We start from the raw sequence: 27728 nt of genomic DNA, 5'->3' as shown, positions 1-27728 counted from the left end.
AGCGCCCCGCCCCACCGCCCAGGTTTCGATTTCCCTGCCGGCCCCTCTCTGCGCGGCGTCCCCCAAACTTGGGGGTGAATGGCGGGCGCGGCGGCGCCAAGTGGGACGCCTGGGGGGGCTGGGCCCAGCGGAGCCCGAAGACGCGCGCGGCTGGCGCAGCCTGGAGCAGCCTGGAGCACGGCGACCGCGTGGCTGAGCTCTTCGGTCGCCGCTGCCGCCGCTGCGTGTGCGCGCTTTGCCGGGTGCTGGGCTCGCACCGCGGCCACCCGGTTGGTCTGGCGCTGGAGGAGGCGGCGCGCGTGCAGGTGGGGACACGGGGGCGGGAGCCCGGGAGCAACGGGTGGGGAGGGGCGTACCGGGTCCCACTGACAGTTCCCGGTTGGGACCAGGACCCCCAAGGCGGTCCAGAGACCATCTAGGAGGCCGACCTGTTGTTGTTCAGAAAAAGAAACTGAAGACCAAGGAAAGGCAAGGCCATCATTTAAGCATAAGAAGAGGTGGGTTTGGGAGTGAGAACTTGGGCGCCCCGGCCGGCACCGGATATCCCGGACCTCATCCACCAAAGCGGGTCCACCACACTGCCTTTGGGTCGGAAGAAATTCTGCCTTTTAACAAAGATGAAAAAATCCCTCCCGCTTCGAAAACATCTGTTTCCGGAAAGCCACACAAACACCTCCTATGGTTTTCCCTCCTGGAATTCAGAGAGGGACTGCGGACCGCCTGATCGCCCTGGGAGCGGACACAAAGGCCCTCTGCCTACGCCGTTCTGCCCCTCCCCCTCCATACCCGCTCCATTCCACGCTCATAACAGCCTGGTGAGAGCTAGGCCAGACGCTTCGTGGACAAGGAGAGGAGGGTTCTGGAGGCCGAGGAGGGCCTTGAACCCAGGACTGCCTCCCACGGGCCCTTTCTCACCTTGGAGCTCTCACCCATGCTTATTCCTAATAGTGGAAGGGCGCTCTGGACTCTTGTCCCAACCTTGTGGCCAACTTGTCCAGTGACTCTAGTCAGACCCCTCCAACCTCTCTGGGCTAGGCAGGCCCTCCTGTCACAGACAGATGTTGATTCTACCACTTCCACCTTAAAGAAGTCGACTGTGGTTAATCCAGCCCCACAATGACCTATCCCCTGCACAGCATGACTTAACACCATCATGGTGACAACCTTGGAGCTCCACTGTGAGACTGGGCCACATGGGGGCCAATCTAGCAGGTGGAGTCCAGGATTCAAGGCTTGCCTCTGCCTCCAAGATCTTCTTCTTCTTATCTATAAAATGGTTATAATAATAATTTTGTTCCTCATAATGCTGTTTTCAAAGTTAACAAGGCTGCTTTCAGAGATATAGCTTTTAATAGGCAGGTCTACCCACCTACCCCTTTTGCATCCACACACCCACCCACTCACCTGTCTGTTCATGCATCATCCATCCGCCCATTCATTAGACATCCATTCAACTCATACCTGGTGCCATGAGTCAAGGAATAGACCAATTCTTCCCTGACCTGGAGGAGTTCCTTTGCTAGTGGGGGAAGAACAGTGACAACACAGTATGATAAGTACTGTAATTGGAGAGTCTGAGGCAGTGGTCAGTGGGAGCCAAAGAGAGGACAATGTGAACCAGGTACAGGAAGCCCAGCAAGACTTCCTGGAGGAGGAGCCATTGGAACTGGCGGTGAAAAATAAGTGGGGTTTCACCAGGTACCTAGGCTGGAGAAGCACCCTGTGACTGGAGGTTTCAAGCACCAGGAAGCTGGGTTATCCTTGGCTGATAGGCAGGAGCTGGACTTGAAGGCTTAGAAATCACAGTGGGGTATGGATGTACTCCTGGAAGTTGAGGCTATGGCTCATACTTGGGTTACTATTGTGTTCCCAGCCCCCCCACTCACTCCCAGCCCCCCAGCTAGAATAAAACTGTGCACACCGTAGCAAATGCTTGTTGGATATTAAAATAACGATACAAGCTACGTCTGTTGAGCACTTACTGTGTTCCAAGCACTATACCGAGCACTTTGTGTACTTCTTATTCTTTACAACAACTCTGTAGGGGTGTCCCCTTTTGTGTAGCTGAGGAAACCGAGGTTTAGAAAGGTGAGGTCACTTGCCCAGGTCATGTGGAAGGAGAGCTGGGACTCAGACCTAGGAGGTCCCATCTGACTCTGGGGCTTAGGCTCATGACTTGCTCCAGCTCTCCACTTGAATTTGGCAGCCCCTGGTAATTCTGTTCAATTCAGCAAACACTTCTGGGTCACCCCCGGTCCCTATGGGGGAGAGGGAGCCAAGGATGGAGCAGACCTGCCCTCAGGAAGCTCCCAGTTGGTCCAGCAGCTGAGTGTAAGGTGAGCCATAAGAAGGTAAGATGGAGGTAAGGCCTTTGGAGAAATGGCAGTTGCAAAAAGCAGAGATAAGGAAGGGAGCCATCTTAGGTGGGAGAGGGGACCTCTTACACATGCAGGTCCTCTGAACCCCAACCCAGGCCAGAGGACCACAGACCAAGCCTGGATGCAAGTTCCATGAGGGCAGCTCCAAGAACAGGCCCCAGCACATTATAGGTACTTAGTATTCACTCTAGAAGTGAAGGCTCTTCCCCTGACCCCAAGCTGCTTCCCTAAAGTCCTATTTGAGGGCCTGGAAAAGCAGGTCACAAGCAGGACTATCCTAGAAAAAAAGGGGGCACCTCGAGGTTTGGAGAATACCTCATGTGGGCCTCTGAGGATCAGAGTGGCCCTAGTTCCAGCTCATCTTCCAATTTGCCTCATGACTTTGGGCAAGTCAGCTCACCTTCTGAGTCTCAGCTCAGCTGAAAAAAAATACAGGAGTGAGAGGACATGACCCCTGGGGTGACTTGTTATCTCAAAAGTGACAACATTAAGACTTCTCTCCTAACGCTTTCACATACAGAAACTCACCCAAGAATGTTTAAAGAATTTGACAACCAAGAAGCAGCAGCAAGTTGGCAACATAACCCAGACAAGATGCTGCTGAGAAGCTCAAGGCAAGTGGGGGATTCTTCCTTATTCTAGATGAGATGTCCACCTTTGCCCTTGGACACACAGTTCTCCCCAATATGGAGCCAAGGGAAAATGAAAACTAGCCTCAAAGGGGCAGGTCAGGTTTGGTGAGGCCTGGGGCTTCTGTAATTTAGGGGGCCCTTTTGGAGAAAAAGAACACAAAATTAGTTGCAAGACCATGAAGGGGCCATGCCAGGGAGGGACCTGGGGCTCCTGTTTCATTAGCTTTGTGGTGAATCTGCCTCTGCCCAGCGCCCTAGCCTTGTCCCATAATGCCTGACAAAATGGAGGAACGGCCTTTTCTCCCGCCATGGCCAAAGCCATTCTCTTGGGCAGATTAGTCCTCCATCCCCTGCACCCCAAACTGCCTTAAGCAAAGCAAAATACAAGGTAAGGAACACACAAATCGCTCTTTAGGTTTCACTGTTGAAAGAAAGTAAATAGGTATAAATGTATTCCATAAATATGTACTTTCTTCAGGCTTCTCCTTGCATAACACTGTTTATTTAAGTGGATTCTTTTGTGGGTTTTAAGTGAGAAGCTGGGGCTGACATTATCCCAGCTGCTGTTTTGACTGTGAGAATGGTGTGGCTCTTTAGGAGCGTTTTAGGTGAACTTGGCCAATCGCTTCCCTTCTCAGCCTCAGCTGCCACCGCCTCAAAGTGAGGGCTGGAGTGGGTTGCCCTCCCAGGGCCTGTCTCACTGAGGGCTCTGTGAACCCCAGACTGGCCACCCCAAGTCAGGCAGGGAGATTGGCTCTGACAACCACAGGAGTAGCTGGCACCCAGACCAGGCCACAGAGTTGGCCCCCTGTTTGCCCAGCATCCGTTATCTTTCTGGTGACAGCATGCCCCAGTTTACTGGGGACAGTTGTGGTTTACACCTGTGACCCTGGGTTAATTATTAATCATGTCATGTCTTCAAGAGCAGGACTCTGGGTATAGGCAACTACATCAGTTCAAAAGGATTTGGGAACTGAAAGTTGGCACACCTGAAGGGATGGCAGAGGTGCTTTGGGCTGTTCAGCCAGAAGAACAGAGTCAGGGCACAGTCTCACTGTCTGTAAATCTCTGAGCAGATATGGTTTGGGGGTCCCCGAGGAAAGAGTTAGGATCCGTGTGGAAAATCTAAGGGGGCAGGTTTCAGCTTAATCTAAGGAATGGTTTTCTTTCTTTGAAGCTTTTCCCCAACTTTTAAACTTTATTTTGAAGTAATTACAGATTTATAGGAAGTTGCAAAAGTAGTGCATGACCCTGGATGGATGACAAGATTCCTTGCCCTTCCCCTAGGCCAGTGGGTGGACTTTTACTGGTGCCTAGTTCATGGATGGAGCGGCCCCAGCATGGTGTGGCTCTCATACGCCCCTCCACCTCCACCCCACCCGGGTCCCTCACTCAGCTCCCGCCCATGGTTCTGACGCCAAGTTCCCTCTTTGTTTTTGGCACCCAAGGATTTCCCTTTTTTTGTTGTTGTTTGTTTGATTGTGGGTTGGTTTTTTGGCTTTTGTTTTTTTTTTTCAGCTTGATCACGTAATTTTAAAATTTGCTCATTTTATCAGCATTTCCATGTGTTTGAAGTAGGAAGGGGGATTTCCATGTCAGCTCCTTCTCCCTTTTTGACCACAACTATATGTCATTTTACATATGGGGGGTTTTGTGGTTGTTTGTTTAAGACCCTAACCCTTCCCTATGTCATTAAAAGTTCTTTATCAATGTCAGTATTAGAGGCTGTATATTCCATTATATGGATCGACCATGATTCATGAAGCCATTTTCCTAATGTTGAACATTTAGATCACTTCCAGGCTTTCACTCATGTAAAACAACGCTGCAGTGATATTTGGCACCTTGATTTATTTTCTTTGGGACACGTTCCTAGAAGTGAGTCACCTGGCTCAATAGGCACAGACGTTTGTAGGGAGTCTGGTGCGTTCTGCTGAACTCTGGCAGGCGTAGTTGTGGCAGAAAGGTCTGGGGCAACCTTGCTTACTCAGAGGCAGTACTAGGGAAAAGGCCATTTGCCTGAAAATTAATCCATAAAACAGCTTGGTAAACAAATTAAAACCAGTAAAGTTCATAAATGTCAAACATCTACTGTTCAGAAGCCAACAACCAGGCCTACCCATCCACGCCTTTCCAGAGAGCAATCAAGAAGGACTTGATCGTGAATCCCCAGCCAACACCCATTAAATGATTTTTCTCTGACATCCTTGTTAATAGGCTGTTTGCTTCCCCATCATGGCTCTTCAGCGGGCTCATACATGCCAGGTGTAGGGAAAATCAGCACTTGCCTGCCGCCCTAACTTTTTACTCAAACTGGGATGAGTTGACAATATAGCAGAGTGGTTATAGTCTTCTTTCAAATCTTCCAAATTTTCCACAGTGAGCTTTTGATACTTTTGTGAACAACAACAAAAGAGTATATAAATATATGATATATATATATAGATATATATTAGTTCACTTTGAACCAATGTGGCTCAAACCAGACAGTGTACTTCCTTGTTTCATTTCCAGAATTCTCTCTCTCAGTCTTTTTTTTTTTTTTACCATATTGCATAATCAGCCTCATCTTGCCTATACTTAAGTTTTCTATGCTGAGATTTATAACAATGTGTAGTGTCATTAAGCTTATTTTGTATATTCTTCTTTAAAAAGTGGATCTGTAGAAACTGCTTGGAGCCCAGTTGGTTGGGGGAAGATATTTGCTCTCGGTTTCTGTAGGAAGGTCCTCCGTGTACATATGTTGCCTCCAAAATGTGTGGATAAATCAAGCGTTTAGAACACATTCTCTTTCCTTCGTTTAGTCATTCAACAAAGATATATTTCTGTCCAGGCTCACTGACTCATAGAAACCATGTTGTGAGTGTGGACTAATTCCCAAGCTAGCCCAAAGCCAATTTAATCAATATGAGGCTCTAAACTCAGAGCCTCACCACTGCCTAGAACATTGCACGGGAAACACAAGACTTTGGGAGCCCATCCCGTAGATCCTGCCAAACCACACGTTCCTGCCCCACTAAGGAGAGAACCTGGCACACAGAGGAGCCTGCCCACCCCCATGCCTGCCTGGGTACCAAGGATCTTTCTGCTGTGTGGGCTATACAGACATTTGGGCTGAGGAAAGAAGCCGGCCTGATTTTTTTGTTGTTATGATTTTATTTTTTAATTGTACTAGTAATACATGAATGCATCTCAGTTTTTAAAATTTAAATAGTTTATTAGAATACAGTGTACAGCTATGGAAAGTACAGAGTGAGAGTCCCTCTTGACCATCTCCCCAATCCCACACCTCTTCCCAAACATGACCAAACTAACAGACATTTTATTTTTTAAAAATTTTGATTAATTTATTTATTTTGGCTGTGTTGGGTCTTCTTGCTCCATGCGGGCTTTCTCTAGTTGCGGTGAGCGGGGGCTACTCTTCGTTGCGGTGCGCGGGCTTCTCATTGCGGTGGCTTCTCTTGTTGCAGAGCACGGGCTCTAGGCGCGTGGGCTTCAGTAGTTGTGGCATGTGGGCTCAGTAGTTGTGGCTCACGGGATTCAGAGCACAGGCTCAGTAGTTGTGGCGCACAGGCTTAGATGCTCCACGGCATGTGGGATCTTCCCGGACCAGGGCTCGAACCCATGTCCCCTGAACTGACAGGCGGATTCTTTTTTTTTTTTTTTTTTTTTGACAGGCGGATTCTTATCCACTGTGCCACCAGGGAAGTCCCCAGACATTTTAAATGCACTTGCAAACATGCAGATGCATATATACATGTACACTTTTAATTTTGTTATCTTTTACATAAATGGGATCATCCTATATGTATTATTCTGCAACTTGCCCTTTTTCACACAGTGTCTTGAAGAGCTTTCCACGACAGGACATATAGGTCCACTGCATTCTTTGGGTGTGTGTGTGTGGCAAAATACACATAACATAAAAGTTACATTTTAACCATTTTTAAGCGTATAATTCAGTGGCATTAATTACATTCACAGTGTTGTACAACCATCAGCACTCTTTCCAAAAGTTTTTCATTACCCTAAATATAAACTCTGTAATCATTAAGCAATTACTTCCCATTCCCCTCCCACCAGCTCCTGGTAACCTCTAATCTACTTCCTGTCTCTATGAATTTGCCTACTCTAGATATTTCATATAAGTGGAATCATACAATATTTGTCCTTCTCTGTCTGGCTTATTTAATTTAGCATCATGTCTTCAAGGTTCATCCATATTATAGCATGTGTCAGAACACTGCATTCGTTTTAATCACTGAATATTATTATTTCATTGTATGAATGCAGCATAGTTTGTACAATGAACATATATATATACTTCCCATGTTGACAATTTTGTCCAACTTTTCTCTATCTCCAACAATGCTATAGTGAGCTTCTTGGTACACAAATCTTTGTGCACATGTGAAAACATTTTCTAGGATCAATTCCTGCAAGAGGAGCTGCTGCATCAAAGGATTTAAGCATTTTAAATTTTGATTTTATCATATCACCCTCTAAAAATGCAATACTAATGGACACTACCGCCTGCAGTGTATGTAAGTGCCTATTCCACACACCCTTATGGACTCTTGGTATTATCCATCAGTTAGCATTCTTCCAGTCTGATGGCCAATATATATATATATATATATATATATATATATATATATATATATTTTTTTTTTTTTTTTTTTTTTTTTTTTTTTTTTTCTGATTATGCTGCTCACTTCCTTGATTGTTTGGGATGCTGAGGCACCTCTTCATACGTCTATTGGCATTTGCATATCTCTGGTCCATTTTTAAATTGAATGATTTCTTTTTTCACTATATGTTATGGATAGTAAGCCTGTGTAGTTTGTTACTTGTCATGTGGCTTTGTTTACAGTGCCTTACCTCTCGGGAAGAGTTTCTTTTTTTATGTAATCCAACCTGTCATGACTCTGAGTTTTGGGTTCCTCTTACAGAGGTCTTCCCTTCTCAAATTTTTAAAAATAAAATTGTTTTGTATTTTATTCTAGTAGGTTTATTATTTTTTTAATGTATAGTGCTTTGATCTATTTAGAATTGTTTGTTTGTTTAGCTTTTATCGTGGAAAACCTCAAGCATACATACGTGTTTTGAAGCAAATCGCAGACATACCATTTCATCTGTAAAACTCTGAGCATATTACCTCTATAAGATAAGTACTCATTTTTTAAAGTATATAACCATAGTATCATCATCACACCTATGAAAATTAACAGTGGTTCCTTAATATTATCAAATATCCAACCAGTAGTCACATTCCCAATTGTCTTATAAACGTCACATTTTATTTGTTTATTTGAATTAGGAGTGAAATAAAGTTTTCAAAATGCGATGGGTTGATATATTTTTTTAAGTTGATGGTTAACATGCTCCTCTGTCCTCTATGTGTCTTCTAAATTGTATCTTTAAGTTAGATCTAGAGGCTTAATCAGATTCACATTCACATTTTTCACAAGAGTACTTCATAGGTGGGGTTCTGTCTGAATTTATTTTTGTATACAGAATAAGATAAGGATCTAACTTAGTTTTTTTTTAAAATACATGATTAATTGCATGCTGTACCAATACCATTTGTTGAATTATATATATAATTATATTAATTATATATATATATATACATACTTTTCTAAGCTATTCTTTGCTCTTGATCTTTTTGTCTATGCCTAAGCCACATAGTTTTAAACCCTGTACCTTTACAGTTTGTTCTGATATCTAATAAGGCAGCTCATCATTCATTGATGTTTTTTTTTGGCCATGCCACACAGCTTGCAGGATCTTAGTTCTCCGACCAGGAATCAAACCAGTGCCCTCAGCAGTGAAAGCCTGGCGTCCTAACCACGGGACCGCCAGGGAATTCCCCTTCATTGATCCTTTAAAAGAAATTTTTGGCTTTTCCTGTGCTTATTCTCCCCCATGGTAATTTAACATTCGGTTAATCTGTATGTTAAGACTTTGATTGGGATTGCATCCAATTTATAGACTAATTTGGAGACAAATGGCATCTTTATAGTATTCAATCTTCCCAGCCAGGGATATGGTTTTTCTTCCATGCATTCAGATTATTTTATGTCTTTCAGTACAATTTTATGCTTTTCTTTATCTAGGCCCTTACAGTTTTTGTTAGGTCTAGTTTTAAATATTTTGCTATTTTTTTTCTACTGTTTTAAGGATGATCTTTATTTCTCCATTCATTTTCCAATTGGTTATAGCTGGTACTTAGGAAAGCTTTTTATAAGTGCTGAACTCATTTTTTAGAAGTTATAATAATTTTTTTCATGTTGATAATTTTGGACTTCCTGGTTGGCAATCATATCATCTGCATCTGGTTTTGTATTGTTCGGGTTTTTCTTTAGGCTCATGCAGAGTCAAGTAAAACCTGGCTGACAAGGAAATTTACTGAACTCAGATTACTACTTGATGAAGAGGAAGCTCTGACCAAGAAATTCATTGAGAAAAACACGCAGCTTGCCCTGCAGGCGTACAGGGAGCAAATCGAGTCTTGTGGGGAGCAAATCGATGTCATGAACAATCTCTCCAACAGGGTCTGGAATATCAGCCAGGAACCCAGTCCTGTACAGCTGCTGCAAGTAATGCTGGGTTTCTGCCCTCACAGCGGCCATCAGCCACCACATTTCATCTTGGTTAATGTGGCACTGAACACAGTATTCACACACTGAGTAAATACACAGAGAACTGCCTTGTCAGCAGGTAGACTGATTACATTGTTAGGAAGATAATATACATCTTGGACTAATTAAATGACACGAACAGCCACCATTTTTGAGGGCCTCTGTGTTCCAAGCACCTCAGGTATCTTAGCTCTAATATTTACTAGAACTCTGCAAATTGGATATTCTCACCCCATTTTACTAATGAGAAATGGAGGCTCAAGGAGATGAAGGGACTCATCCAAGGTTATACAGCTGGTAGGTGGCAGATCTGGGATCAGGTCTGTCTGACTCTAAAGCCACGAGGCATCACTGCCCAGTCCTCTGCCGGGACAGTCTTAATGGAAACATCACTCCTGGAAAGGCAGGCACCCTTGCAAAAGCTACTAAGCAGACTTCAAGAGTGGAGTCACAGTTTGCTCAAAGGGGAGAGAAGGACGGGACTCCTTGGCCAGTGGGCTCTGTTGGAGGCTATTATCTTGTACTGAAGGAGAATCTAAAAACTAGCCCCTGTAATATTCACTACTACACTTAGTGAAAGCATGTTGTTGAGGGTCGCGTTCCCGTCTTCAGGGAACCATGGGAAAAACTCCTGTCTCGTGTCAGTACTCCTGTGCAGTCACCTGTGCACTTGGATTGCTTTTCTACTCATCTAACTCTTCCTCTTTCTTTCTTTGCCATAGCTTCTGGGAAGCTGAGAGCCAAATATGTTTCAAATAACTGGGATGAGACTTTGTGACATACAGTTTATGCCTCATCTCACTCTGGCTTCCAGCTTACAGTCTTATCTTGGTTTTCTCTTGGCTTCATTTTTCTCACTGTAAAGGAAAATCTTGCAGCATTAGATAACTTTTGTAAGATGCTTTAAAGGTTTGTGGGATGAAGCAAGGTACAACTAAGTAAAGATGGCACTGAGTTGAACCACAGATTAGCATGGGCTCTGGCTGCAAGATAAGACAAATAAGTCGGTACAAAACTAGTCAAGCCAGTCCCTGGAGGCTATTTCCACTCTTGTGCCTTTATGTGGCCTTGGTCAATTCAACCTGTGTCTCATTGTTAAATAACAACCACAACAAAAAAAACCTAACGAAATATTCTGGGTGAGGTGCTCTCCTAGGCACTTTATTTATTTATTTATTTATTTATTTAAAATTTTATTTATTTATTTATGGCTGTGTTGGGTCTTCGTTTCTGTGCGAGGGCTTTCTCTAGTTGCGGCAAGTGAGGGCCACTCTTCATCGCGGTGCGTGGGCCTCTCACTATCGCGGCCTCTCTTGTTGCGGAGCACAGGCTCCAGACGCCCAGGCTCAGTAGTTGTGGCTCACGGGCCTAGTCGCTCCGTGGCATGTGGGATCCTCCCAGACCAGGGCTCGAACCAGGGCTCGAACCCGTGTCCCCTGCATTGGCAGGCAGATTCTCAACCACTGCGCCACCAGGGAAGCCCCTCCTAGGCACTTTAGACGTTGTACTTTAAGAGAGGCAAGATGCATAGAGGGGCACATTTTTTTTCTTTTAAAATAATGGTACATTTTAGGAATATCTAATGCAAAGGGATGCTTCCATGGAGAAGAATGCTGTTCTTCCATCATAGATACAGTTTCAGGGCTTTCTCATCTTTTTTTTTTAATTCTCTGGTGCCCAAGCTACTGATTTTCATCATTCATCGTTCCTTCCATTTGTTCACTCATTTTTTTCATCAAATATACACTGAGCAACCTGATTGCAACAGGCTTCTGCTTCACATTAGGAGCTCATGGGTGGGGAGACATGCTCAGAAAGTTATTCACAACACAGCACAGCTAAGTGAGCTAGCAAAAGTGTGTCCAAGAATAGTCCAACTCTGTATGGGGAATCAGGGAAGGCTTCCAGGGGGAGGTGACAGTGGAGCTGGTATGGGAGAATAAGGAGGAGCTCACTGGGTATATACAGAGGGAAAAAGCAGGGAGGACATCCCAGGCAGAAAGGAAGCATGTGCGTGTGACAGCTTGGCAGGCTGGAGAACTGCCAGGGTTCAGCCTGACTGGAGGCGGGGCAAGGGTACAAGGGAGGGGGGCGTGTTGGGAGATGTAGGGATGCCAGGTTTACTTGATGAAGGGTCTTATATGCCTGGTCATGAAGTTTAGACTTTGTCCTGTAAAGGGAACGGGGGCCAGGGGAGTGTTTTGCAACGAGGAATGACACAGTCAGATTAATGCTTTAGAAAGGTCACTTTAGTGACAGGCTGGAGGATGGACTGGACAGGCAGGAATGGAGCCTGGAAGGAAAGTTGGGAGGAGACCACAGTATCCAGGAGAGAGATGATGGTGGGCTGGACCAGTGAAGGGGCAGTGGGGATGGGGAGAAGCAGGCGAGTTTGATAGATGTGACAGGATTGGTGATTGGGGGAATCCAAGATGACAGCTGGTTTCTGGCTCGAGAGATGGATGGTTATGTGGCTGTTCCCTGAGTCTGCAAAGGCAAGAAGTAGATGTGCTCAGTTTCATTCATTCATTTATTGCATCATGAACATTTATCGAGAACCTCCTATGTGTCAGGCCCTGTGCTAGATGCTGGAGTTTGGGGTTACCAGGTGGTCGCATTTGTCCCTCATCCCCTTCCCCAGTCCCACCCCACCCATCTGCCCTCTGGGCCACCCTCCTGCCACCCCGGAGCTGCTCCCTGCCCTCCCTGCTAGTGCTCTGACTCCCTGGCCAGCCCTCTGAGTGTGACCTTAGCCCTCTTTCTCCACAAATTACCTTCTTACCACCCAAATGAGGATGGGCTCTAGACCTGCAGCTTCCTAGGTAGACGGGGCTTGGAGACCGTCCCTCAGCCCCTCCCAAGGCCCAGCATCCTTCCTGCCAAGTGCTGGGCCACCTTCCCTCCCTCCTGAGGCATCCACCCGCCCCTCCCATCTTGGGCAGCACCGCCCACCAGCCAGGGCCTGCTCTCCTAAGGCAATCTGCTGTCTTCTAAATCCTTGAGGACAACCCTCCAGAAGGTGCAGACAGGGATCTTAGGTGCAAACAAGAGAATCCACTGTAACTGTTTTAAGCAAGAAAGGAGTTTATGAAAGAGTATTAGGCAGCACATCTGATCTCCAGGAAGGCCAGAAAGTCGTGATGAAGACCAGGCCACAGGAGTGAAGTCAAGGCCATGGCACAGACTTGCTCCAGTGTAGACCCACCCTTCTCCACTGGGCAAGATGTCACAGCTCACACCACTGACCCAGAGCACGCCCCCTGGAACCTCCACTACTGCTGTCCCTGACAGCTACACGCCACTGCCACCAGCCCACCCTCACTTCCGCATCCAAGTCTTGGAGTGGAGATGCCTTGTCACATGCCTACACCATGGGTGCAAAGGGGGCTGGGACAGTTTTCTTGATTCTACTTAGCAAAGCCACACTTAACACAGGAAGGGTATTTAAAAGGTGCTGTGCAGGCAGAAAACAGGACAGGCCCCACTGTGGTGGGCACACCCCCTTGGTCAGCATTCCAGCTGAGCTTCCAGAGTCTTTGGCTTCCCTTTTGGGATATGGTTTCCCGTTCCCCCGCTTTGGACATGCCTCAGGAGTGCCTTCCCCAGGAAAACTGGCCCCTCGCTCTTTTCGTCCCCTGTACCTCAGGCCGACCTCTGTCACAGTGTCTGTAAAGCTTCGGGGGTCCCTTTCGAGGTGGTGAGCAACTTCAGGGCAGGGGCAGTCAGCTTGCCTCCTTCCTCGAGGCGGGGGAGGGGAGGGACTGCCATGGCTGCGGTCCTCGGGGCTCTGCTCCCAGGGGCAGGGCCTGGGCTGGCAGCAGGTGCCACGGCCAGGTGGGGCCAGTGCTCGCTGGCTGGGTTTGTTCCTGGGCACAGTGGTGGAGGCTGGGACGTGGCTCCAAGCCACCCTGAGCCCCACGTGCCCTCGCGCGTGCACAGCCGCTGAGCAGCAGATGCAGCAGCAGATGAGCCTGGGGGAGTCGTGCCACCCCGTGCCCCACTCCTTTGAGCCCGTCAAGAGCTTCTTTAAGGGCCTTGTGGAAGCCATGCAGAGCCCGCTACAGACGCCACTGGACGTCCGCCTTAAGGCGAGTAAGTCACCGTGTGACCAACCTTGGGTCCTTTACTCCCCTAGTGCCCTGTGATTAGAGACAACTGTGAAGATCGCCACCCTAAATCATGTCTCTCCTGCACGGAGGCCCTAGGCTGGGTGGTCAAGGTCTCCTGGGCCTGGGCCCAACCCTCCCTTCCAACCTCACCTCCTACCCATTCGGAGACCAGGTCCTGCTTCTCGCAGCTGCACTGCTCTGCTCCTGCCCCTCAGTTGCTCCCGAGGTTCTGCCACACCTCAGCTTTGCCTGCGCTGGGCTCCCAGCTGGAAGGGCCAACTCCCCCTCCTCTTCCTCTACCTGGTCAGGACCTACAGCTGTGCTCACCTGGGGAGACTTTCCAAGAAACCCCGGGCTCGCTCGCTCTCCCGGCCATCTTCCCCCTCTGCCCTGGACCTGCTCCATCTTCTGCCTGGGGGTGTTTGTGAGCTGGATACATGGACCCCTCCCTTCCTCTCTTAAATGCCTGGAAGGCAAGAACCACTTTGGGTCCAGCTCTGAGGTCACTGCAAGGCCTGACACAAAGCAGGTGCTCAGAAATATCCATTCATTCATCTCTGCTATTAGGATTCATTCAGACCATTTACTGAGCCCCTGTTATGTGCTGGGCACAGTGGGGTACAAAACAAAGCTCCTGCCTTTGTGGTGCTCAGTCTTTTAAGGGGAAGATGGACAACAAATGAATATATGTCAGCGATAAGAAGTGCTTTGAGGGACTCCCTGGTGGCACAGTGGTTAAGAATCCGCCTGCCAATGCAGGGGACATGGGTTCGAGCCCTGGTCCAGGAAGATCCCACATGCCGCGGAGCAACTAAGCCCATGCACCACAACTACTGAGCCTGCGCTGTAGAGCCCGCGAGCCACAACTCCTGAGACCACGTGCCACAACTACTGAAGCCCACGTGCCTACAGCCTGTGCTCCACAACAAGAGAAGCCACTGCACTGAGAAGCCCGTGTACTGCAACGACACTTGCCGCAACCAGAGAAAAGCCCGCGCGCAGCAACGAAGACCCAACGCAGCCAAATAAATAAATAAATAAATTTATTAAAAAAAATAATAATAAAGCTGAGTAAGGAGAATAGAGGGTGACCAGGAGGAAGAGCTATTTTCTATGGGAAGTGGGAAAGGCCTCTTTGAGAAGGGGATGTGTGAGCTGACCTGAAGGAGGGGCTGGAGATCATTGTGGTCACATGCATGGACTCCGGAGCCAGACTGCCCAGGTTCCTATCCCAGGCCCACCACTTCCTAACCCTGCCATCTTGAGCAGGGCACCTAACTTTTCTATGCCTCTGTTTCCATATCCATAAAATGGAGATGATAATATATTCCTGTCTCATAGAGTTGTTGTAAGGGTTAAATGAGTTCTTACATGTAAAGTGCTCAGAATGGCGCTCAGGCATAATAAGCACCATGTGAGCGTTAGCTATTATTGTTGCTGCTGCTGTTATATCTGGGGGAAATGTCTTCTAGGCAGAGGGAAAAGCAAATGCAAAGGTCCTGAGGCACAAGGTAAGAGTAAGTTTGGCATGTTGAAGGAACAGCAAAGGGCAGGTGGGGGGAGTCAACAGGAGTAGATGTGGGCGCAGGAAGGGAAGAAGAGAGAAAGAGATACCAAGGAGACTCCACAGATTTTGACCGGAACAACTAGAAGGAAGTTGTCATATTCTGAGATGGAAAAGAGCATTTAGACTTGGAGGGAATGGCCCTTTTGGCTCTCTGAGCAGCACCATGGTGGTTTGCAAGAGCAAATGCCTGACGAAAGGCAGTTAAAAGGGAGCCAAGAAGAAAACGGTTGATCTGTTTTCTAAGGAAGGTTGGTACGATGTGAAAGCACCAGCTACGTTCCATATAAGAAATATTGGAAAAACCCTAGTCATGAGAACTCTAGGAACCAAAACTGCATTTGATGGCCTCAAGGGTTATCTTTTGGAAGTGAGCCTTGCTGACCTGCAGAATGATGAAGCTGCATTTAGAGAATTAAAGCTAATTCCTGAAGATGTTCAGGGCAAAAACTGCCCAACTTTCGTGGCATGGATCTTATCCATGACAAAATGTGCTCCATGGTCAAAAAATGGCAGACCATGATTGAAGCTCATGTTGATGTCAAGATTACCAATGGTTATTTGCTTCATGTGTTCTGTGTTGGTTTTGCTAAAAAATGCAACAATCAGCATTACCCCGTGTGGTAGACATCTTCATTATCCCCCATTTTACAGATGAGGAAGCTGAGGTTCAGAGAGGTTAACTGACTTGCCCTAGGTCACACAGCTGGTAGGGGTAGAGGCAGAATTCAAACAGACTCTGGTCCCAAGGTCTGTGTTCTGATCCCCTGGAGTCTGCTTCCTCCCAGGCCATCACCCCTCATCCACCACCAGATAAGGCCATCATTCTTACTATCACAGGTAATACTGAGAGGTACTGACTCCCAGGAAGGCCACAAGGAGATGGGGGTCTTGCAGCACCACTGCCCTTCCAGTGTCCCGCCTCACCTCCCTACCTGTGAGTTCCACAGACATTGCAGGCTCAACAGGCTGAAATGGAATCCAGCATCTTACACACCTCAACCCCCAATCCTCTGCTTCTTGACTCCAATCTACTCTTCATTCTCCACTCCCATTAGAGTTAAGCGTTGGTACTTGTGCCACTGCAGTATATCCTGAACCCAGCCCCTTTTCCATCCCTGCTGGCCCGGGTCAGGCTTGAGCCTACCAACAGGGCCTCTGCCTCCACACTCACCCTGCCCCATCCACTCCCCACCAGAGAGAGCTTTGGAGATTCTTCTGCTCATGTCTACACTCCTTCAAACACCTTCCATGGCTCCTCACTTTTTACATGACGCTCCTAGCACCTGTCCTTAATGTCTTTGCTCCTGCTGTATCCTTGGGAAAGCCTCCCATCCTTTTTCTGGGTGTCCAAATCCTCCCCATCCTTTAAGGGCCAGCTGAGGTGCTTCCTCCTCCATGAAGCCTTCGCTGACCCCTCCAGGCCCTGGAGCCCTTTCATGTCTCCTCTTCGATCTGGAGCACTCTCTGCCTTGAGCGGTATAGCTCAAGCAAGCCCATTTCTCACCTCATTTACCTGACTGAGCTGTTGGAGACAGGGACCATGACTTGGGTTTCCCCTGAACTCCCTCTTACCTGGATGAGACCTGAACGTGACCTTCCTAAGGGTTCAGCTTTAATTTCTTGTTTTCGGTCTTTATCCTAGAATTTGCATGTCTGCCATGAAATTGCCCCCTTCCTTGACTGCTGAATACATGGTTGACTCTCAGGATGGTCCTGGAGCCTGCTGTCTCCTCCCCATGTCCAGGCCTCACTCACACTGGCCTGTCATTGCTCAGTTTGCTTTGGATCCTGGAAAGTGTGTTTCTGTATAGATCTGAGCCTTGTCCTGAAGTTTTCCTGTTACTGTGAATTTGCATTTCCTACTTAAATTTGCATGCAATTCTTGGGGAGAGATTATGTGAATCTCCAGTTCTGTAATATTTTTAGTATGTTTTGTGCTGCTTGCATGAACACCAGGCACTCATTTCTCACAATTCGTTACAGACGAGAACTGCCAGCTCTCGGGCTCCTCCAGCGCCCAGCCGGGTTCCCTGTTGAAAACAAGCCCCTCACCAGAGCGATCACTCTTCTTAAAACGTAAGACCCCAGGAGCGGAGAGAGGGTGAAGAGGGTGCGGGGTGTACTGGTGGGAGGGAGGGTCACTGAAGTAGAGGCCCCGCTTTTTCCCTAAGAGGCCCGACTTCGGTTTTCTTAACCCTTATTATCAGTTTTTTAAAAACCACAGAAATAATACACGTTCACTGTAGAAAAATTAGAAAACAAAGAAAAGCAAAGTTTTTTAAAAGAAAATCACTCATAAATCACTGAAGAGCTTCGGAAATTTTTCTGCTCACATACCCAAGCAGACACGTAGTAGTAGATCACTACTATTATTTGCCCTTTTAACTTTCTTTGGCATATCTATATACATACTGTGATAAATATTTAATATATATATTTTTTACAAACATGGTGTCATACTCTATATCCTGTTTTGTAATCTGTGTTTTCATTTACTGATATATTATGAACATCTTTGTTCCCTTAAAAAATTATACAGGTAATGCGTGCTTCTTGTAGAGAATTAGAAATTACAGATACGAAAAGAAAACAATTGCCTGGCCCAGAGTTAAATGATGTTAATTTTTGGCATATATTCTTTCAGACATTTTAAAAGTATATATGTCTACAGATTTTAAAAAATGGGATCATATTACAGATATTCTTTTGTAATTTTATTTATTTATTTATTTATTTATTTATTTATTTATTTATGGCTCCACCACGAGGCTTGCAGGATCTTAATTCCCCAGTCAGGGATCGAACCCCGGCCCCCAGCAGTGGAAGTGCGGAATCCTAACCACTGGACTGCCAGGGAATTGCCTTCTTTTGTAATTTTAAAAATTTAATAGTATAGATTGAACAATTTTCTATTTTAATAAACACACATATTATGGTTATTTTTAAAGGATACATGGTATTCCATTGAATATGCCATGTTTAAATCAATCTCATATCGTATTGTTGGACATTTAGGCTGCTTTACATTTTCATTTCTATAAACAGTGCTGCAGTAAACATCCATTCTTGTACCTCTTTGTTGAATTAATGAATAAGTGACTGAATATACCTTAGCTAATTTTTGTATTTTTTTTAGGAGTAATTTCTCAAAATGGAATTACTAGGCATGCATTTTTTTAAACTAAACTTTAACAAATATAAAATACATAAAGAAAAGTGTACAAATCAAAGGGCTGTAGCTCAATGATTTTTCAAAAGTAAACACATTCAATAACTTCCTTCAGACCATGAAATGGAAACTTCCAGCTCCTCAGAATCCTTCCTCATGCCAGTTCACTATCCCGAAGGGTAACTACTCTCCTGACTTCTAACAGTAAAGATTACTTTTGCCTGTCTTTGACCTTTATATAATGAGATCACTCAGACTACTCTTTTGTGTCTTGCTTCGACAGAACAACGTGACATTTGTGAGATTTACCCATATGATTGTGTGTAGCAGTAGTTTGTTGATTTTCACTGTGGTGTAGTATTCCATTGTATGAATGTAGCACACTTAATATTATTGATGGACATTTTGGATTGTTTCAGCTTTTGCCTATAATGAATAATGTTGCTTTGAATATACCTGTACATGTCTTTTGATGCACCTATGAATGCATTTCTGTTGGGTATTTACCTAGGAATGGGAGAAAAGGATGCCCAGTGTAAACACTTCTATGCAACATTGTTCTAGATGTCCTAGAGAGTGCCTTGAGGCAAAAAAAAAAAAAAAAAATGTAAGCTATAAGGATGGGAAAAGGGAAAAAAAGATCATTATTCAAAGATGACATGATTATTTACAGAAAATCCAAAATAATCTATAAATAGTTACCAAATGAATTTAGAACAGCTGCTGGATGTAATGTCAGCATACAAAAATCAACTGTATTTCTATGTATTGGCAATAAACAATTAGAAAATGAAATTTTGAAAACAGTATTTTCAGTAACACTTTTAAAAAGCTAGGAATAAATCTAACAAAAGATGTACAAAACCTCTCTACAGAAAACTCCAAAATATTACCGAGAAAACTATCCGGCAGTATCTACTAAAGCTAAACATCCACATGCCCTAAGACCTAGATTTTTCTCTAACTTCATGTCTACAGATGTGTATAATGCAACAAGAACTGTTATTGGAAGTTTAAATCACCACCACCTTTCTGGAGGACAGTTTGGCAATATTTACCAAAGGCCTTAAAATCACAATCATCCCCGTTGACCCAGCAATTCTTCTTCTAGGAATATATCCTAAATAAATAATCAGATACATAAAGATGTGTTCATATTAGTGTTTCCAAAACCTTTTTAAAAAGCGTATTTTTTAAGGCAGGGGGAGGGGAATAGGTTAAATTATAATTCATCTATACATCAAAATCTTAAGGTTGCCATTAAAACGCTCTTATAAGAGAATATTATTTGATGTGGTAAAATGTTCATAAATACATCAATAAATTTAAAAAGCAGATTACCCAAGAGCCTGCATAATATGACACCAACGTTAAGAAAAAAACTATAAAGGGGCAAGTAAAGAAAAAAATTGGAAGCATATACACCCAAGTGTTAACAGTGATAGGATTATTTTTTATTAAATTTTTAGAAATTGGCAACAAATTCCATGGTACAAAATTCAAACCGTACAACGGGTGTGCACTAAAATGTTCTCTCCTGCCCGTGCTCCCCAGCCACCGCCCCACTTGTGATTTCCGTGTTTCCCTGCATTCTACCCTGATCCCTTGCGGGACAGCGGGTACCAAGCAGGGTCGGTTTCCCGGGGGCGGGGCAGGGCAGCGGCACTGGCCCCGCCCATAGGGCGTGGCCAGGTGTCCCCGCCCTCCGCAGACGCGCGCACGCCCACGCTGGAGCTAGACGCGCTACACGCGCGCCTGCGCCTCTCGGCAGACCGCCAGAAGGTGTGTTGCGGCCACCTCGGCGGGCTGGGGCTTAAGGCCGCGCTGCATTTCGACGCGCTGTGGCAGGTGGTGGGCCGCGACTGCTTCGACGCCGGCAGCCACTACTGGGAAGTGGACGTGCAGGAGGCGGGCGTCGGCTGGTGGGTGGGCGCGGCCTACGGCTCCCTGCGGCGCCGCGGGGCCTCGGCCGCCGCCCGCTTGGGCTGCAACCGCCAGTCCTGGTCCCTCGAACTATATGACCTCGAGTACTGGGCCTTCCACGACGGCCAGCGCAGCCGTCTGCGGCCCCGCGACGACCCCGACCGGCTCGGGGTTTTCCTGGACTAAGAGGTCGGCGTCTTCACCTTTTACGACGTGACGGGCGGCATGACCCACCAGCACACCTTCCGTGCCGCCTTCCAGGAGCTGCTCTACCCGGCCCTGCGGCTCTGGGAAGGGGCCATCAGCATCTCCCGACTGCCCTAGGGGCCGACACCTGAGTGGCCGCCCTAGGCTCTCCGCGGCTCTGGTCTCACCCGATCCAGACGATCCAGACGATCCAGACTTGGCTGGTCTACTGCCGCCTCTGTAAGCATTCCCATCCAATCCCCTACCAGTCATGCCCTGTGCTTTGAACAGTTCCTCTCCTAGGTAGGCTAGTTTCAAACGGGCCCTAAACACAGGTCCTCTGCTGCTGCTCTCTCATCCGAACTCCCCACCGCCACCAGGGCCCTTCTACTACACTGCTTTTAGTCCAGGTTCCTGAAAGGACACACCCACAGGTGAGCCCTAAGCATTCTCACCATGTCAGAATACATGATCCTCAGCCTCAGAACATTCTCCCTCATACAGCACTCAGAACCGCCTGGCACATAGTAGGCGCACGGTAAATATGTGAATGAATAAGAGTCGCTAAGACTCTTCTGTCCCTTAATGTCCCTTGGATCTGCTTCCTCCTCTCCACTCTCCTTCAGCTTGTCCATGTCACTCCCTTAAGAGCAGCTGCAAGAGCTTCTTAACACCTCCTGGCCTGAACCCTTTCCCATGCTCATCCTCCACCCTACAGCTAGAGTAATCTGTGTGAAATCTCACTTAACCTCTTAGAACTATCAAAAGGTTCCCAAGGACTATGGGGGGGGGGGGGTGTGGGAGCACTTTACCTTAGCAGTCAAGGCTTTCCTAGTCTGCCCCAAACTACATATCCTCATCTAGCTCCTACTGCTCTTTTCAGAGACCCTCCAATCAGAACTGTGTGTCACATAGTTCCACCTCTATACCCTTGCCTTTGCCATTTCCCATATAAACACATTTATACAGGAAAGCCCCTTCTTTTTGCCTGTCTGTTTTCCCCAGGCTTAACTGCCCCCAGGAAGTCTCCCCAAGCTACAAGAATCTCTCCCTATCAGATCCACAGTCTGGGACCTGTCTTTCCAATTAGATTGGAAGATTCCTAAGGGCAGCCATGTCCTACACCTTACCCACCCTGAAAAGTTCAGAAAGTTCCTTCCCTCCAAGGCAGCGAGTGAATGACCACTAGCTGGCTGCTATTGAATCAGAACAGCTGAGCTGGGAGGGTCTCACAGATCACTCAGCCTGACCCCATTGTACATTTGGGGAGAATAAGGTCCTGAAAGAAAGTTGCCTAAAGTCACCCACGGTGATTAAGGGCTCGGCCACCTCCCAGCCCTCAAGCATGTGTCTCACTTGCCCCCTGGCCCAGCCCTTCAGGCCCAGCTTTCAACCTGGAAGATTTTACTGCTTATTCATTTCTTAGGGGATGTTGGGAAGAAATCAGCAGGTGACTGTTGCTAAGCAACCACAGGCAGTTTTCCCAACCGTCTTGGAATCAAAAGGAGAGGAACTAACTATGAGTGGGGTTTGGGCAGCTCAGGCATCCCTATGCTCCTCAGATCCAAAATGTTGCCAGGGAAACCCAGAGAGCCCCTGCTTTCCAGAAGGTAATGACAGAAATAGAGAAAGCCAAATCAGCAGGGCCTCCCAGGGAGATCAGCCCCTCTAGTAGGGAGGGAAAGGCCTCTTTCCAGGGTCTGTGCCTCAGTTCTGAAGGTTCAGCATCCTGTCTGTCAAATTCCTTATATGGTTTTGAAGTGGTACTATGTAAAAGTATCTTCTTAGGTGCTTGGCAGGAAGGCAGTGGTAGGGTGAGGAAAACGCAAAGCTGAATCTCCCTCAGGGTTTAAACAGACTCTCAGTGCGTTAATTGGTTTGAACCATATAAAACTGCCAATTATCAATAGTTTTTTTTAACCTAAAAACGGTACTTTCATATGGGGCAATGTAATGTAAGTAGAATACAAGGCAGAAGGAACCTCAAAAGTGGCTTTAGTCCTAACCAAATCATTTAAAACTCTAGCTTGGATAGATGTCTTCAGCACTATGCTCCAGGAATGCTGAGAAGAGGGAAATTAATTCTACTGGGGATGGCCCAGAGCTGAATTCTGACAGGCAGAGGGCATTCCTGACAGAGGAAGATGCATGCACTTGACCCCATATCTCTGTTCATCCCTGCAAACCAAGATTTATTCCCAGACCCACGGCCGCAGGGTCCAAGTAAAAATACTTGCTATTTTGTCAGGTACTGTTCTAATGCTTTACAGCTATTAACTCATTTGATCTTTACATCACCCCTAGGAAGTAGAAAGTTATCCCAATTGTACACATGGCAAAATTGAGACACAGAATGAGTATCTTGCCCAAGGTCACACAGCTAATGGTGGAACTGGGGTCTGTACTCATCCACCATGTCCAGGTGAATGCAGCCGGTCTCTAGCCAGTGCCTACTCGCTCTGGCCCCTCTCTTTTTTTTTTAACATCTTTATTGGAGTATAATTGCTTTACAATGGTGTGTTAGTTTCTGCTTTATAACAAAGTGAATCAGTTATACATATACATATGTTCCCATATCTCTTCCCTCTTGCATCTCCCTCCCTCGACCCTCCCTATCCCACCCCCCTAGGTGGTCACAAGGCAGAGCTGATCTCCCTGTGCTATGCGGCTGCTTCCCACTAGCTATCTCTTTTACGTTTGGTAGTGTATATATGTCCATGCCACTCTCTCACTTCGTCCCAGCTTACCCTTCCCCCTCCCCATATCCTCAAGTCCATTCTCTAATAGGTCTGTCTTTATTCCCGTCTTACCCCTAGGTTCTTCATGACCTTTTTTTTTTTTTCCTTAGATTCCATATATATGTGTTAGCATACGGTATTTGTTTTCCTCTTTCTGACTTACTTCACTCTGTATGACAGACTCTAGGTCCATCCACCTCACTACAAATAACTCAATTTCGTTTCTTTTTATGGCTGAGTAATATTCCATTGTATATATGTACCACATCTTCTTTATCCATTCATCTGTTGATGGACACTTAGGTTGCTTCCATGTCCTGGCTATTGTAAATAGAGCTGCAGTGAACATTTTGGTACATGACTCTTTGAATTATGGTTTTCTCAGGGTATATGCCCAGTAGTGGGATTGCTGGGTCGTATGGTAATTCTATTTGTAGTTTTTTAAGGAACCTCCATACTGTTCTCCATAATGGCTGTATCAATTTGCATTCCCACCAACAGTGCAAGAGTGTTCCCTTTTCTCCACACCCTCTCCAGCATTTATTGTTTCTAGATTTTTTGATGATGGCCATTCTGACCGGTGTGAGATGATATCTCATTGTAGTTTTGATTTGCATTTCTCTAATGATTAACGATGTTGAACATTCTTTCATGTGTTTGTTGGCAATCTGTATATCTTCTTTGGAGATGGCCCCTCTCTTATTAGGCCTGTGATGCTTTGCTTTTGCCCGGTTACTCTGTGGGACTTAAGTCTACCTTTGGATTACCTTCCATGGGCTCTGAGATGAGGTCTTACACCCAGAGGGAGATTTGAGAGTTTGGGATTCATGTAGCAGAGTCAGAGCTGGACTATAAAGGACAAAAACTGCAGTTTTGGTCCACAATCAATTGTGACCTCAAGCTAGTCACTGTACTCCTTGGAGCATCATCTGTAAAATGGGGTTAATGACCCTACCTGCAAGTGCTGTGAGGCTCAAATGAGCCCAGAGGATATGAACTTGCCTTAAAAACTGTACAGTACTGTACCATGCCAGGACCTATCAGCATCCCCAGTGGAGTTCCTGTTGTGCCTGACACGGTGCTGAGACAGCCGATACTCCTAGCTGCCATCTGGCAGTAGCAGGAGCCTCCGTGAATATTCAGCACAGGACTGAGCTTCCTTGGGGTCCATGTCTGTAATGGTACTGATCACTTATTCTCTTTCAGACTTGAATTTATAGAAATTTCCTTATTGATAAGAGCAAATTGCTTGCAGATGTGGTTTTAATAAAATATGAATACCGTCCCTTTTAACCGTGTTCTTCATTGGAAGTTTGTGTTGCTTCAAGTACACGACACCCAGGCCTGGACGGGGCCTTGCTCATTTCCCACCCCCTCCACAACTTTCTTGCTCTAGTCAGCTGGTCCTTGATGGAATATCTCTAGTAATGGGGGGAGTTCACTATTTCTGAAGGTAATTCCTGTTAGAACTTCTTACTTATGTGGCAACAAATTCTGCCTCCCAGCTGTTCCTATCCAAGATAATATTATGTAACTTTGGGCAACTTTTGATCAACATTGAAGCCATTTGTGGTCACTTACTAATTTTTAGAGATTTCAGGGACCCTTTCTTGTCTACTGCATGATATCTTCTGTTTCTGCAGTTCGTCTTTGCCAGGGAGAAGGGGACAGTGATGATAGCCTGGTGGAGACACAGCCTAGCAGAGGGCACACAGAGGTGGCCCAGCGCAGCCAGGGCATGGTGGGCAGGCGTCCATACCATGAGGAGAGGACAGGCTGCCCAAGAAGCCAAGCTGCATACGAGGTGGGACGGTAAGCATAAGCGGGGGGGAGGCCCAAGGTTGCGTCCGCCGTGTCCTGCTCTGAAGCCTTCCATGGCTTCCCATTGCCTATTGAACACAGTCCAAAGTCAGCAGGCTTTTAAGCCCTTGCTTCCTTCCTGACAACCTTCCAAATCCCTTCCTTCCTCTCCATGTGGCCATTCCCTGCCCAACTTTCATCTGGACATACAGGGTACTTCCCATGCCCCAGATCCCACAATTCCTCCCTCAGTCACTTCTCAACATGCACGGTTGAACTAAAGTGCCACCTCCTCCAGGAGAGCTTCCCTGGCCAACGCCTCCTCTCCCATCCCCACTCCCATAGCTCTCATGACTCTTGGAAAACATTTCAGCAATTCACACATGCAGGGCACTATTTGTGGAGGTACCTGCACCCAATAGGCTGTGAATTCTCCGACAGGGACCGTCTGCTGCCTCACTGTGGGCCCAGCACTGGATCTCCTCCCTGGCAGGTGCTCAGGGACGTACGAATAGGCCAGAGCTGTGCCCAGAGATCCATCCTCCTGCTCTCAGGGCCTGGCACAGCATGAGGTGGCCAGCTGCTCCTGGCTGCAGGCAGCCCCATACTTCACCTACACACGTCATTCACAGGCTATGATTTTCTGTATGTGCACTGATGGGAAGCGGGTTCTAGACGATGGCCCTTCTTCACAGTTCTCTCCAACACATTACCCAATCCTCTACCCAAAAGGCAGAGTTAGGCCCTGTGCCCTCAGTGGCTCTTCCAGGTGTGAGCCTCACTGGCTTCTGCCCTCTGGGGGAATCCAGCTGAGGTCTACAGAGCAGCCTGGGCCCTTCTCACATTCCAGTCTGACAGGACCTGGAAGCAACTGATGGGTTCCCTGCTAGAAACCGCCTGCCGTACGTTCTCAGCCAGAGCCCCGGCTAGGCTCTTCCCTCCTTTCCTTTCAGACCCACCTCCTCTTCCCAGGCCCTGGAACACATCCGTCTACTACCATACTAAGTCTCTTCTTGTTAGGAGGTCTCAGATATTTAATGTCATCTCTGCTCTTGTAGAAAAAAAAAAGGCTATGGAATCAGAAATTTTGATGGTCTGCTCATGACTGTTTATAGGGAGAAGTGAAAGGGAGTAAACAGCAGCCAGAAATGGATGCTGTCACACTCCAGCTCCTAGCACGTCAATTTTATGGATTCTCGTGAGTATGACCCCGGATTCCCACCCCACCCCACCCCCACATATAAATGCGAGTCTCCTTCCAGAAACTGTTTTGGGATCCCCAGGAGAGGGAGGCCCTATCCTCACAAGTAAAGAAACTTCAAAGGGCAATTTACGCATTCAAAAAGAAACTCCAAGATACACTTTGAATCAAGAGGAATTAAAGTAACCAGGTCAAATAAATATGAACAAAGATTAAGAATTTGAAAGTACATTTGAAAATAATCATTAATCTCAGTATTGGTTCAAAAGAACAAAGAGGAATATGATATGGAATCTCTGTGAAGGGTTCATGCTGCAGGTCAAGGAAGTCCAACAGTGAGGATCTTTTGTTAGCTGGGTTTGTAAATTCACGATGGATCATGGAAGGGCTGATTTCAGCATCGCCAGCATACTTACAAGTCACCACAAGCTGCATATACACCAAGCCCCACACTCCCCAGCTCCCTCACGTGCCCCACTGCACGTGTCACCTTCTGACGTACTGTGGTTTACTTTACTGTGCTCCTGGTTTATGGAGCATCTGTCCCCATCTGAACGGAAGTCCCATAAGGAAGGGATTCACTGCTGTATCCTCAGGCCTCAAAGCAGGGCCTGGCACATAGTAGGCCCTCCGTATTTGTTTAAAGAAGGAATAAATGCCATTTCCCTCTCTTTGCTCAGAGCTATGAGTGCTTTGGCATCCTGTGCCTGCAAAACACTTTGGCCAACCCCTTCTCTAATGCCTAGTGATGGCTATACAGCTAACTAGACTCAACCCCAGGGCGGGCAGGGGTTAAGGAGAGAGAGATGGAAGGAAGACATATTTGGGGTCATTAGGGTTGGTTTTGCAGGCAGGAAGAAGGAAGGCTGAAAGGAGAGGGCCCATACAGCCAGCACTCCTCTGCACCCTCACTGCCACTGGGCAGTGATGAGATGCTTCTGAGCCCACCGCCCCTTCTGGGCCAGCCAGCCCGAGGCAGAGGCCGCCCATATTTGCTCTCTGTATCCCTCCAACGGGCTTGACCCAGTGCCTGGCCCCTAAATGTCTGCTGTCTGGGTGGGGAGTGGATGAAAGCCAGATCCCCGGAGACCACCACTCCTGCCCCACCTCACCCAAATGCACCTGACGGCACCAGCAAGGCAATCCAGAATTCAGAGAATGGCACTTTATTTTAAGACTTGATTTTTTTGCCATGATTTTCTACCGATTCCTCCATGATGGTGTCGTCTTCTTCCACAGTGACCAGGACCTTCTTGCCCACCAGATTGAAGATGTCTTCAGGAGGGTAGCCTTTGGGCTCACCCACCTTCACAGTGAGCATGTCCAGTGTTAGAATGGTGCCTTCCGGAATTTTCACTTTGGCCACCACAGACTTGCCCAG

At 46.8% G+C, this 27728-nt stretch overlaps 2 protein-coding genes across 3 annotated transcripts in view; one reads left to right on the top strand and one right to left on the bottom strand.

Moving 5' to 3' along the window:
* TRIM14 (tripartite motif containing 14) lies at positions 1–27709 on the top strand. Its single transcript, XM_082404267.1, is given in 14 exon segments — positions 1–120; positions 122–172; positions 174–305; positions 2899–2966; positions 2968–3055; positions 3057–3110; positions 9379–9622; positions 13594–13746; positions 17314–17406; positions 20211–20605; positions 20609–20848; positions 24990–25158; positions 26262–26344; positions 27587–27709. Coding segments are annotated over 11 exon segments (1458 nt in total). The 5' UTR covers positions 1–78; the 3' UTR covers positions 20747–20848; positions 24990–25158; positions 26262–26344; positions 27587–27709.
* Positions 27498–27728, bottom strand: part of NANS (N-acetylneuraminate synthase) — a 31684-nt gene continuing 31453 nt past the window's right edge. For both annotated transcript variants that reach the window (XM_082404153.1, XM_082404154.1), the window contains one exon: positions 27498–27728. In XM_082404153.1, the coding sequence (XP_082260279.1) occupies positions 27519–27728 (210 nt within the window). In that variant the 3' untranslated portion in view covers positions 27498–27518.

The sequence above is a fragment of the Balaenoptera borealis genome (assembly GCF_965194805.1).
Source record: "Balaenoptera borealis genome assembly, chromosome: 8".
In the NCBI taxonomy this organism is placed as follows: Eukaryota; Metazoa; Chordata; class Mammalia; order Artiodactyla; family Balaenopteridae; genus Balaenoptera; species Balaenoptera borealis.
The sequence above is the reverse complement of the archived record's forward strand: the minus strand, read 5'-3'. Positions and strand labels throughout refer to the sequence as shown.